General features: G+C 43.7%; 1 protein-coding gene across 4 annotated transcripts in view; it reads left to right on the forward strand.

The window, feature by feature from the left end:
• Positions 1 to 63: 63 nt before the first annotated feature.
• Positions 64 to 13637, forward strand: part of XRRA1 (X-ray radiation resistance associated 1) — a 67656-nt gene continuing 54082 nt past the window's right edge. For 3 of the 4 annotated variants that reach the window (XM_027562898.1, XM_027562900.1, XM_027562899.1), the window contains exons 1-3: positions 64 to 226; positions 7148 to 7215; positions 9435 to 9532. In XM_027562898.1, the coding sequence (XP_027418699.1) occupies positions 9439 to 9532 (94 nt within the window). In that variant the 5' untranslated portion in view covers positions 64 to 226; positions 7148 to 7215; positions 9435 to 9438. Of the gene's footprint in view, positions 227 to 7147; positions 7216 to 9434; positions 9533 to 13637 lie in introns of those variants that run through there. The other variant, XM_027562901.1, reaches the window with a different exon arrangement.

Raw genomic sequence — 13637 nt, forward strand, 5'->3', positions numbered from 1 at the left:
TGGCCGCGAGGCTTGCCGGGACTTGTAGTAATTAGAAGCTCCATCCATCGGTTGCCGCCTTCTCGGCCGGCCGCCGCGTCGCGGTTACTAAGGGGTGGAGAAGGTAGTGGCAGGCCCCACGGTGGAGCGGCTCCGAGATTCCCGGGAGGCTCGGAGGCGCGCATCCCGCCCGACCGGGGCGTCGCCCCCGCGGACTTCTCGGAGGCGGAAGCGACGCCGGAGGCAGGTGCGGCTGGAAACTTAGTTTGCGTTGAGGGGTTAGAGTCTCCGCCGCTCCACATGTAGTGTTTCTCAAGGATGGGGTAGTAGCTCGTCCTTATCCTTTTTTAGCCTTGTTACTGCACTTGTTTTCTGGTGACTGTCATCTTATTTTCGTGATACAGAGAACTCACAGTCACTGAGTGCCTGTTGCCTACCAGGCGCTGTCTTCAGTCTTAAGTGCCTATATATCCATCCTCATTTAGTCCCCTGACGGAACAGATAGATGAGGAAACTAAGGAAATTAACCAAAGCCAGATAGCATGTATCAGAACCTAGTTTAGCAGCCAGGTGTTTGCGTCATCAAACCCGTGCCATGCTCCCTTTGTTACCACCTGGGGTCCTTGAACTCTTTAATCAATAGAAATTGATAAGAGGCCAGGCAAGGAATTCGGGCAAGATTTTATTAGGACTCCACTTGCAGCAGGCTTCCCTGATAGTTCAGTGGGTAAAGAATCCGCCTGCGTTGCAGGAGACCCCTGTTCGATTCCTGGGTCGGGAATATCCCCTGGAGAAGGGAAAGGCTACCCGCTCCAGTATTCTGGCCTGGAGAATTCCACGGACTGTGTAGTCCATGGGGTCGCAAAGAGTCAGACAGGACTGAGCGACTTTCACTTTCCTCTTGCAGCAGCAGAGAGCAAAGCAAGAAACAGTGTGGGGGGTAGGGTGGGGGTGGTGAGTGAGCTGGTCCCTTAAATGGGGTGAGGGTAGGGAGCCAAATGGGTGAGGTGGGGGAGTGGCTTACTGTGGTCTGCCCACACCCTTTGTGGTGCTGTGTGCAGGGATCATGCACAGTATCCTACTCTTGATCCTGGCACCTCAGAAGAGACAGTTGGATTTTGGCCTTTTTATGTGTTATTGTTCATAATTTGCCCCACCTGTGCATGCATGCAGTTATTTTTAGTCCCTTCTAGTTTATTTGTGTTAATATTTTGCTGTACAAACAGGTGTTTGTCCAGGTACTAGCACTCTAGTAAAGGGTCCCAGGTCCCAGCCTATATCACCTTTGCCTCTCTGCCTTTACAGTTTTAGGATGTAATAATAGTCTATATTTTTATTAAATTTTTTACACAATATTTATTGAGCACCAACCTTACTTGCAGCTGTACTAAGAGATACTAGGGGATCAGAAAAGACATGTTCCCTGAGTTACCATGTAACAGAACCCAATACACTATGAGCTACTACATTGTATCATTTTTTATTTTTTTTAATCCCTAAAAATTCCTGGTGGTTGTTTGGTTGCTAAGTCGTGATCGACTCTTGCGACCCCATGGACTGTAGCCTGCCAGGCTCCTCTGTCCATGGAATTCTCCAGGCAAGAATACTGGAGTAGGTTGCCATTTCCTTCTCGAGGGGATCTTCCTAACCTAAGGATTGAACCCAGGACTCCTGCTTTTTAGGCAGATTCTTACCAACTGAGCTCTAGGGAAGCCCTTGAAATTCCTCATGTAAATGTCCAAATCATTGAACAAATTAAGTACTTACTATGGAAACATTCCCACTCCAGTACTTTTGCCTGGAAAATCCCATGGATGGAGGAGCCTGGTGGGCTCCAGTCCATGGGGTCGCTAGAGTCGGACACGACTGAGCGACTTCACTTTCACTTTTCACTTTATGCATTGGAGAAGGAAATGGCAACCCACTCCAGTGTTCTTGCCTGGAGAATCCCAGGGACGGTCTATGGGGTCGCACAGAGTTGGACACGACTGAAGCGACTTAGCAGCAGTAGCAGCAGCATGGAAACATTACATGCAGTTTCTTCATCTTTGTGAAGCAATCCAGTCAGATGCCTCTGTAGCTTCATGTTTATCTTTTAATAACTTGTGTTTCAAGACCCAGCTCTAATGTCAACCTGCTCTGTGAAACCTTTCCTGATCCTCCTCCTTTCTTTGCAGACAGAATGGAGAACTCCATAGCATTGTGTTCATGGTTCTGTTTGGTTCAGTAAGCACTCAGTTGAGCCTCTTCAGTGGTCCAGACCTTGTATGAGGTGTGGGTGATAAAGATGTGGTTAGGACCCAGGCCTGGCTGTGAGAGGCTCCCAGTCTGAGGCTGGGGTGTGAGGAGTGGGAAACAGATAGGTAAGCAGGCCATTGTAATACAGTGTGGCACAGTGCCTCCATTAAGAGGTGGGGTAAGATGGTAGCACAGATAAAGGTCAACCAAAGGAGGAGGGTATACAGGGAAGCTTTTTGTATGAGTCAGGCAAAGAAGAGGGGCAAAAGTGTGATAGCCCAGAGGGATGGAAAAAAGCAAATGTATGCAGATGAAAGTGAAAGAGGAGAGTGAAAAAGTTGGCTTAACACTCAACATTCAGAAAATGAAGATCATGGCATCTGGTCCCATCACTTCATGGGAAATAGATGGGGAAACAGTGGAAACAGTGGCTGATTTTATTTTTTGGGGCTCCAAAATCACTGCAGATGGTGACTGCAACCATGAAATTAAAAGACACTTACTCCTTGAAGAAAAGTTATGACCAACCTAGATAGCATATTCAAAAGCAGAGACATTACTTTGCCAACAAAGGTCCATCTAGTCAAGGCTATGGTTTTTTCCTGTGGTCATGTATGGATGTGAGTGTTGGACTGTGAAGAAGGCTGAGCACCGAAGAATTGATGCTTTTGAACTGTGGTGTTGGAGAAGACTCTTGAGAGTCCCTTGGACTGCAAGGAGATCCAACCAGTCTATTCTGAAGGCGATCAGCCCTGGGTGTTCTTTGGAAGGAATGATGCTAAAGCTGAAACTCCAGTACTTTGGCCACCTCATGCAAAGATTTGACTCATTGAAAAAGACTCTGATGCTGGGAGGGATTGAGGGCAGGAGGAGAAGGGGATGACAGAGGATGAGATGGCTGGATGGCATCACTGACTCGATGGACATGAGTCTGAGTGAACTCCGGGAGTTGGTGATGGACAGGGAGGCCTGGCGTGCTGCGATTCATGGGGTCGCAAAGAGACATGACTGAGTGACTGAACTGAACTGAACTGAATGTAGATGAGAAGCATTTGTCTGTGTGTGTGTGTGTATTTTGGAGTTGAGAGACACTACCATCAGATTGAGATTAGCTGCTTCACATTTGAGACAGAGACCAGAGGTGGCTGAAACTAGGTCGGCAGCCTCTAAGTCTGGAACTTGGTCTTTGTTTTTTCCATCACACAGGTAAATGCCGTACTTTTCTTAGGGATTACTTCCTAGACAGTGTAACCTGGGGGTTATGTGCTCTTCCTAACATGTTAGTCATAAATCTACACCTTCTCACCTGGTATTCCTCATAGGAAACTGTAGTTTCCAGGATACTTAGTGAATATCTTTTCCCAGATTGTGTCTTTAAGTTTTGTCTTTGCTGCTTTTGTCATGCATAAGTTTATTTTGTGTAAATGGTGGTATAAATGATCCTTTCCTTTCTGATTTGTGATTTTCACTTCCTATTTAAGCTCTCTACCCCCAGGGAAAACAAACCAATCTGATCACATGGACCACAGCTTTGTGTAACTCAATTAAACTATGAGCCATGCCTTGTAGGGCCACCAAGACGGACAGGTCATGGTGGAGAGTTCTGACAAAACGTGATCCACTGGAGAAGGGAATGGCAAACCACTTCAGTATTATTGCTTTGAGAATCCCATGAACAGTGTGAAAAGGCAAAAAGATATAGCACTGAAAGATGAACTCCACAGGTAGGTAGGTGCCCAATATGTTACTGGAGATCAGTGGAGAAATAACTCCACAAAGGATAAAGAGATGGAGTCAAAGCGAAAATAACACCCAGTTGTGGATGTGACTGGCAATGGAATTAAAGTCCGATGCTGTAAAGAACAATATTGCCTCGGAACCTGGAATGTTAGGTCCATGAATCAAGGCAAATTGGAAGTGGTCAAACAGGAGATGGCAAGAGTGAGCATTGACATTTTAGGAATCAGCGAACTAAAATGGACTGGAATGGGTGAATTTAACTCAGATGACCATTATATCTACTACTGTGGGCAAGAATCCTTTACAAGAAATGTAGTAGCCATCATAGTCAACAAAAGAGTCCGACATGTGGTACTTGGATACCATCTCAAAAATGACAGAATGATCTCTGTTCGTTTCCAAGGCAAACCATTCAGTATCACAGTGTTCCAAGCCTATGCCCTGACGAGTAATGCTGAAGAAGCTGAAGTTAAATGGTTCTTATGAAGACCTACAAGACCTAGAACTAACACCCCCAAAAGATGTCCTTTTCACTATAGGGGACTGGAATGCAAAAGTAGGAAGTCAAGAAATATCTGGAGTAACAGGCAGATTTGGCCTTGGAGTACAGAATGAAGCAGGGCGAAGGCTAACAGAGTTTTGCCAAGAGAATGCACTCATCATAGCAAACACCCTCTTCCAACAACACAAGAGATGACTCTACACATGAACATCACCAGATGGTCAATACCGAAATTAGATTGATTATATTCTTTGCAACCAAAGATGGAGATGCTCTATACAGTCAGCAAAAACAAGACTGGAAGCTGCTGTGGCTCAGATCATGAACTCCTTATTGCCAAATTCAGACTTAAATTGAAGAAAGGAGGGAAAACCACTAGACCATTCCGGTATGACCTAAATCAAATCCCTTATGATTATACAGTGGAAATGACAAATAGATTCAAGGGATTAGATCTGATAGAGTGCCTGAAGAATTATGGATTTGATCTGATAGAGTGCCTGAAGAATTATGGACAGAAGTTCGTGACATTGTACAGAAGGCAATGATCAAGACCATCTCCAAGAAAAAGAAATGCAAAAAGGCAAAATGGTTGTCTGAGGAGGCCTTACAAATAGCTGAGAAAGGAGAAGTGAAAGGTGAAGGAGAAAAGGAAAGATATACCCATCTGAATGCAGAGTTCCAAGAATAGCAAGAAGAGATAAGAAAGCCTTCCTCAGCGATCAATGCAAAGAAATAGAGGAATATAATAGAATGCGAAACGCTACAGATCTCTTCAAGGAAATTAGAGATACCAAGGAATATTTCATGGAAAGACGGGCACAATAAAGGACAGAAATGGTATGGACCTAACAGAAGCAGAAGATATTAAGAAGAGGTGGCAAGAATACACAGAAGAACTGTACAAAAAAGATGTTTCATGACCCAGGTAACCACGATGGTGTCCTCACTCACCTAGAACCAGAAATCCTGGAATGCAAAGTCAAGTGGGTCTTAGGAAGCATCACTACGAACAAAGTTAGTGGAGGTGATGGAATTCCAGCTGAGGTATTTCAAATCCTAAAAGATGATGCTGTGAAAGTGCTGCACTCAATATGCCAGCAAACTTGGAAAACTGAGCAGTACCACAGGACTAGAAGAGCTCAGGTTTCATTCCAATCCCAAAGAAAGGCAATGCCAAAGAATGCTCAAACTACCACACAATTGCACTCATCTCACACGCTAGTAAAGTAATGCTAAAAATTCTCCAAGCCAGGCTTCAACAGTACGTGAACCATGAACTTCCATATGTTCAAGCTGGATCTAGAAAAGGCAGAGGAACCAGAGATCAAATTGCCAAAATCCATTGGATCATCAAAAAAGCAAGAGTTCCCATAAAACATCTACTTCTGCTTTATTGACTATGCCAAAGTCTTTGACTGTGTGGATCACAACAAATTGTGGAAAATTCTTCAAGAGATGGGAATACCAGACCACCTTACCTGCCTCCTGAGAAATGTGTATGCAAGTCAGGAAGCAACAATTAGAACTGGACATGGAACAACAGACTGGTTCCAAGTAGGAAAAGGAGTACGTCAAAGCTGTATATTGTCACTGCTTATTTAACTTATATGCAGAGTACATCATGAGAAATGCTGGACTGGATGAAGCATGAGCTGGAATCAAGATTGCTGGGAGAAATATCAATAATAACCTCAGATATGCAGATGACATCACCTGTATTTATGGCAGAAAGTGAAGAAGAACTAAAGAGCCTCTTGATGAAAGTGAAAGAGGAATTGGCTTAAAACAACGTTCAGAAAACGAAGATCATGGCATCTAGTCCCATCACTTCATGGCAAATAGATGGAGAAACAATGGAAACAGTGAGAGATTTTATTTTGGGGGGCTCCAAAATCACTGCAAATGGTGACTGCAGCCATGAAATTAAAAGATACTTGCTCCTTGGAAGAAACGTTATGACCAACCTAGACAGCATATTAAAAAACAGAGACATCACTTTGCCAACAAAGGTCTGTCTAGTCAAAGCTATGGTTTTTCCAGTAGTCATGTATGGATGTGAGAGTTGGACTATAAAGAAAGCTGAGCACTGAAGAATTGATGCTTTTGAACTGTGGTGTTGGAGCAGACTCTTGAGAGTCCCTTGGACTGCAAGGAGATCCAACCAGTCCATTCTGAAGATCAGCCCTGGGATTTCTTTGGAAGGACTGATGTTGAAGCTGAAACTCGAATACTTTGGCCACATGATGTGAAGAACTGACTCATTTATAAAGACCCTGATGCTGGGAAAGACTGAAGGCAGGAGGGGTAGGGGACGACAGGATGAGATGGTTGCTTGGCATCACCAACTCAATGGACATAAGTTGGAGTAAGCTCCGGGGGTTGGTAACGGACAGGGAAGTGTGGCGTGCTGCCATCCGTGGGATTGCAAAGAGTCGGACATGACTGAGCAACCAAACTGAACTGAGCCCCACCTCATTGTCATAAAATTATTTTCTTCTTACACCTTCCTGTCTATGTCTCTGTTTTCTTTTCTGTCTATTTCTGGAATCTTGAGTCCTGTGGCATTTTTCTAGGCCCCAGGTGAGACACATTTTGGAACAAAGTGTCACAGAAGGATATAATTAATGAGAAAGTTAAAGAGATCTAAATGACAGACTAAAAAGAAGTGCAATGTCTATTTTATAGGTGAAGAAACCGGAGAAGAAACAGAATAAAAAAGAAGTCAAGAGGTCTCTTCCAAGATCAAAGATCAAGTAAGTACTATGCAGAACCAAAGTCATCATATTCTGTAAGTTATTGAAATTTTCTCCAACAGTCATCTCTGACCTTTCCCAGGTAACTGTGTACTCATTCACTCATTCATTTACCCATCTAGCAGATTGTGGTTAGTCCCAAGAGGGATTTCCTGAAAGACAGATTGAATCCATGACTGTGTTTCCCCATCCAGTCATCCATTCATCCCTTCATCTTCCTGACACATTTTTAATGAGTCTAGGCTCTATGCTAGGCTCTGGGATAATATAGGTAAATAGGTATTATAGGCCCCATAGCAGGTAGAAAGTTGGTAAGGGGATAAAAATTATAACAAAGTGATAAATATTATACCAGGAGAAGTAGGGGGTATCGCAGAAATACATGGAAAGGATCTCCAACCTTTTTCAGGGTGGCAGGGGTCAGGAAATTCACAGTGCCCTGTGTTGAACCAGAGGAGATAACAAGATCACTCATTCATTCCATGCTGCTGCTGCTGCTGAGTCACTTCAGTCGTGTCCAACTCTGTGCGACCCCAGAGACGGCAGCCCACCAGGCTCCCCGTCCCTGGGATTCTCCAGGCAAGAACACTGGAGTGGGTTGCCATTTGCTTCTTCGATGCATGGAAGTGAAAAGTGAAAGTGAAGTTGCTCAGTCATGTCCGACTCCTAGCGACCCTATGGACTGCAGCCTACCAGTCTCCTCCGTCCATGGGATTTTCCAGGCAAGAGTACTAGAGTGGGTTGCCATTGCCTTCTCCCATTCATTCTATAGGCGGAGTCTATTATGTGCCAGGTGTTAGATGCTGGGAGTGAAGAGATGAGCATCATAGATGCTGTCCTTCCTCAGAGCCTAATTAGGGAGATTACAAATATGTATTAAAAAAACTCTGGGCCTTGGGAGGACCACTGTATCCTTCATTTGACTCACACTTGTTTACTGAGTGTTTCCTGTGAGCTTTCCAAAAGTAGAAGAGAGACAGTGAATTGGACCTGTTTTGAGACTTTCAGGTTCAGAGACCATTGAAAGAGTCCCTTTATGACTGTTAGTAATCTCACGAGGTAGAAGGGGTTCCAACCACAAAAGATGTACAGAAGAAACACGCCAGAGTTTAGCTAAAGCAGCAGTTATTTACCTTTGGAAGTTTCAGTGAAGGTTTTATGGAAGGGATGGCATCTGGATTGAGTCTAGAAAGAAGCTTTTTTTTTTTCTCTATTACCTCATTTAATTCTTAGAACAGTTCTCTGAGGCACAGGTTTAATCCTCATTTGTATTTGAGAAATCTGAGGCACAAAGAGGTAAAGTGATTTGCCCAGGGTCACTCCGCTCAGTGGTAGAAACTAGCCTCAAACTTAAGTCCCTGTCTGTAAAATTGTTGCCTCTTCCTGTTTCACCCATCTCCTTGTCATATGTTTCTCTTCTGGGAAACATTTTCTGAGGACACCTGATCCCAGCTCTCTACTCTGCTCCTCCCATGGACTGAATCTTCCCAGACCCTCCATCTTAGGGTCCTACCTTCTTGCCAGGGTCTCCTTTCCCCTGGCCAGGGGCTTAAAGGTTCCTAAACCTCTGCTACCCCAAATTGTCTAAAGCTATCCCAAAGCAGGTTTAGGAATTACTGCTGCTACTGCTGCTAAGTCGCTTCAGTGGTTTCTGACTCTGTGCGACCCCATAGACGGCAGGCCCCCAGGCTCCCCCGTCCCTGGGATTCTCCAGGCAAGAATACTGGAGTGGGTTGCCATTTCCTTCTCCAATGCATTAAAGTGAAAAGTGAAAGTGAAGTCGCTCAGTCATGTCCGACTCTTAGCGACCCCACGGACTGCACCCTACCAGGCTCCTGCGTCCATGGGATTCTCCAGGCAAGAGTACTGGAGTGGGTTGCCATTGCCTTCTTCTAGGAATTACTGGATCCCTTTAATGAAAAATCTCAGTCTCTAAGAGCTCAGGGTTTAAAGAATTTAGATTTTCGATTAGAAGTTTCTTTTCCTAAAGGAAGTGGCATTGGAGCCTAATCTTAAAGCATGAGATCAGCGAGATGAACAAGATGGAAGAGCTGTTTTGGGCCAAAGGAACACTAAGAACAAAGGCATGGACCTGTAGGGCCTCAGAGAAAGGGTGTGTGTTGGGGGTGGTCCTGGTGGGCTCATAGGCTGTGCTGGGGTGAGAGCAGCCCTGCCCCTCCTCACTCCTTACTTCCTTGTTTTCCGTGCTTGGCTCTCAGGGTCATGGCCTCTGCAGAACTCTATAAGCTGGATGATGGGAAGCCTCACCTGAGCAACTGCTTTCCAGCTAAAAACCTGCTTCGGACACCAGAGGAAGGTCAGGTGACTTCTCAAATCAGAACCTTTGCCTCACACTCAGCACCTGCTTCAGAATGTCTCTAACACCCATGTCTTCCTCTTCAACCCATTCACTAATGTTTCCTGCCCCATCCTATCACTTCCCTTCTAATCCATCTTCCCCCCCAGCAGCCTCAGGGAGTCTAATTTTTTTTTTATCCTATTCATGTGTGTATTTGGGCTTACCAGGTAGCTCAAACGGTAAAGAATCTGCCTGCAATGTGGGAGACCTGGCTTTGATCCCTGGGTTGGGAAGATCCCCTGGAGAAGGGCATGGTAACCCACTCCAGTATTCTTGCCTGGAGAATTCCATGGACAGAGGAGCCTGGCGGGCTACAGTCCATGGGCTTGCAAAGAGTCTGACATGACTGAGTAACTAACACTTTCACTTTTATGTATCTGTTTAAAATGTCTTATTTTTATACAATTTTTCAAGATTACTTTTCGTTTACAGTTATTACAAGATGTTGGCTATATTCCCCATGTACAGTACATCCTTGAGCCTAACTTACGCCCAGGAGTTTGTACCTCCCACCCCTACATGGCCCCTCCATCCCTCTTCTGCGCTTGGAACCACTAGTTTGTTCTCTGTGTCTGTGAGTCTGCTTCTTCAATTTTTTTATTCACTAGTTTGTTGTATTCTTTAGATTCTACCTATAAGCAATATCTTATATGGGCAGTTTTTCTCTTTCTCTGTCTGACTTATTTCACTTAGTATAATGCCCTCAAGGTCCATCCATGTTGTTGCAAATGGCAAAATTTCTTTTTAATGGTTAAGTAGTACCCCATTGTATATACGTCCCACAGATTTTATCTGTTTATCTGTTGATGGACGCTTAGGTCGTTTCCTTGTCTTGGCTGCTGCAAATAATGCTGCTTTGAACACTGGGGTATGTTTTTGAATTAGTAACTTTGGTTTTTTAAAATATTTGTTTACTTTTGGCTGTGCGGGGTCTTTGCTGCTGCTTGGACTTTTCTCTAGTTGCAGGGCGTAGCGGCTGCTCTTTGTTGTAGTGTGTGAGCTTCTCATTGCAGCAGCTTCTCCTGTTATGGAGCGCGAGTTCTAGGGCATGTGGGCTTCAGTAGCTGCAGTGCATGGGCTCAGTAGCTGTGGTTCCCAGGCTCTAGAACACAGACTCAGTAGTTACTGTGCATGGGCTTAGGTGCTCCATGGTGTGTGGGATCCTCCCAGACCAGGGATCGAACTGGTGTCTCCTGCACTAGGAGGTAGATTCTTTACCACTGAGCTACTAAGGACGCCCAGCAACTTTGTCTTTTTTGGATATATACCCAGGAGAGGAATTTCTGGATCATATGGTCGTGCTATTTTTAATTTTTTGAGGAACCTCCATAATGTTTTCCGCTGTGGCTGCACCAATTTCCATGCCCACTAACTGTACAAAGGTTCTCAGGGAACCTTCTCATGTACACCACAGTGTTCTCATCTGTTCAGTGAATTCTCACTGCTGTTCCTTTACCTTTCTACTCTACCCCAGGCCTTGATTTATGCCCTATTTCATAGTGTTCTATTTTGACATAGCTTTAAAAAAAATTGTTAATTTTTTTAATTGAAGGATAATTGCTTTACAGAATTTTGTTGTTTTCTGTCAAACCTCAACGTGAATCAGCCATAGGTATACATATCCCCTTCCTTTTGAACCTCCCTCCCATTTCCCTCCCCATCCCACCCCTCTAGGTTGGTACAGAGTCCTTGTTTGAGTTTCCTGAGACATACAGCAAATTCTCCTTGGCTATCTATTTTACATATGGTCATGTAAGTTTCCGTGTTACTCTCTCCATACATCTCACCCTCTCCTCCCCTCTCCCCATGTCCATGAGTCTATTCTCTATTCACATAGTTTTTTACCATTTGCCTGGAATGTTCCAGCCCTTATTCCAGTTGTCCAGACTCCTCCCATCCCACAGGCTCAGCTTGTCTCCCACACCTTCCAGTAAGCTGTGTCCAGCTACTCCAGCCCTCAGTGCCCATCCTCTCTTGTGAGCCATCTTCCTTTTTGTGTTTCTTGTTTGATGTATAGTCATAGTCTGCCTAGCTCCTAAATAAAGTGGCTTAAACTTGACTCTGCTAAATAGTTTTTCAAGCATTTATCTAATTAAAGACTCCCCTGGGGCAGGGACCCCTCATAATGCTGAGCAGAGTCCGGCACATGGAACACTGCTGAGAAGTGTGGTTTCACTGGATTGGATTTATTGCTCTGAAAGTGTAGAGCAAGGGAAAAGTACCCCTAGCTTACCCTGGATCAGTGGCTTGCTGGTCACTCTGTACATGGAATAGTGGAAGAACCTACTCCTTTAGCTTGTCCTCCCCACTTCTCTTGAGTGATTTTACTTTTCACATAGGACCTTCTGTGGCCACCTAGTTGTTTAAAACCCTCCTGTGGAGCTGTCAGTAAGAACTCATGATTTCATGCCCACACTCCCTCGCACACACATAGATGGACAGAGAAATAAATACAGCTGTATATATCTTCATGTGTTAGTATACATATGTATATTTCCTGGCCCACGGAGGGCAATAATACCTCAGTTGCAAAGGGATGCTTGGCACCTCAGTGTTGGTTTCTAAATACCATTCTCGAATACAAGAAGCCAGGGCTTCTCAGGCAAAAAGTTGTTTCTAGGGCTGAGTCAGGAAAAAATACACTTTGAGCCAGAAAATAAAGCAGTGCTCAGAAAAATGATGAGGGCAATTTGAAAGGACATAGGTGTCAACCTGAGGGAATGCCCAGTGGGGAAAGCTGGAACAGTATGAGCAGCAAAATAAACAAAGGTAATATTGGGTTGTAATCTGTAGAATAAGTTTTAATATATAGTCACGATCTCATACAATATAATTAAACTCTGATTACATAAATAAGTGGGGGAGAAGAGCAGCTCTTCCTTACAATAGAATTCTGGTTAATAAATGTAGAGGAATGAAGGAAACAGAAAATCACTATCAAAACATCACAATAATAATTTTTACAGGCAAGAAGCTCTACAGTGTTCTTTAGAGAAATAGAACCAGTAGAATGTGTGTGTGTATGTCTCTCTGTATGTATATCCTGCATGTTTTGTTTTCATATACATACATGTGTGTATATATGTGGACTAACACACACAGATAAATTATATATTTCAAGGAATTGGTTTATGAAATGTGGAGGCTGGCAAGTCTGAAATCTGTAGGACAGGCAGGCTGAAAACTCAGGTTTTCATGCTCATGCTGCAGTCTTAAGGCAAAATTTCTTCTTCCTTTGGGAAGCCTGTTTTTTGGCTTTTAAGGTCTCTTAGGTGAATGGGTGAGGCCCACACATTATCCATGGATTGTTTCAGGTACTTAAAGTCAACTGGTTGTCAGAAACACCTAGATTAGTATTTGATTAACCAACTGCTTACCATAGCCCAGCCAAGTTGACACATGAAATTAACCATCATAGATGCTAGAATTCATGGGTTAAAGTATGATGAAAAACAGGTTATTTATATAGTCTTGAGCTGTCTTTACTAATTTCAAAGAGACTTCTTAGTAGAGTAACTAAGCTGACACCACCTTGGCTGAGTGATCAAAATTAACATCACCAGTAATAAGACATAATTGGCATCATGTATGCTCTGATATGTTGTGCTGAGGAGGGCACAGCACCACTTCTTGCCAAACTGCAAGGCCTTTAGTCTATATTATGGGGGGGGGGGAATCAAACAAACTCAAATTGAGACACATCTTATAAAGCAATTGACTATTGATTAGTGCTCTTCAAAAGTGTCAGGATCACACAAGAAAAATAGACTGCAGAACTGTCACGGATTAGGGGAGACGAAGGTGATGTGACAGCTAAATGAAATGTGAGATCTTGGATAGGACCCTGGAACAGAAAGAGAACATTAGTGAGAAAACTGATGAAAGTCAAATAAAGGCTGTAGATTAATTACTAATATTATGCCATTGTTAATTTCTTGGCTTCAGCCATTGTATTATGATTATATACAATGTTAACATTAGGGAAACTGGGTGAAGGCTGTACAGGAACTCTGTGTTATTTTTACAGCTTTTCTGGAAGTCTAAAATTATCTCAAAATAAAAA

The sequence above is a fragment of the Bos indicus x Bos taurus genome, chromosome 15 (genome assembly GCF_003369695.1).
Source record: "Bos indicus x Bos taurus breed Angus x Brahman F1 hybrid chromosome 15, Bos_hybrid_MaternalHap_v2.0, whole genome shotgun sequence".
NCBI classification, from domain to species: domain Eukaryota; kingdom Metazoa; phylum Chordata; class Mammalia; order Artiodactyla; family Bovidae; genus Bos; species Bos indicus x Bos taurus.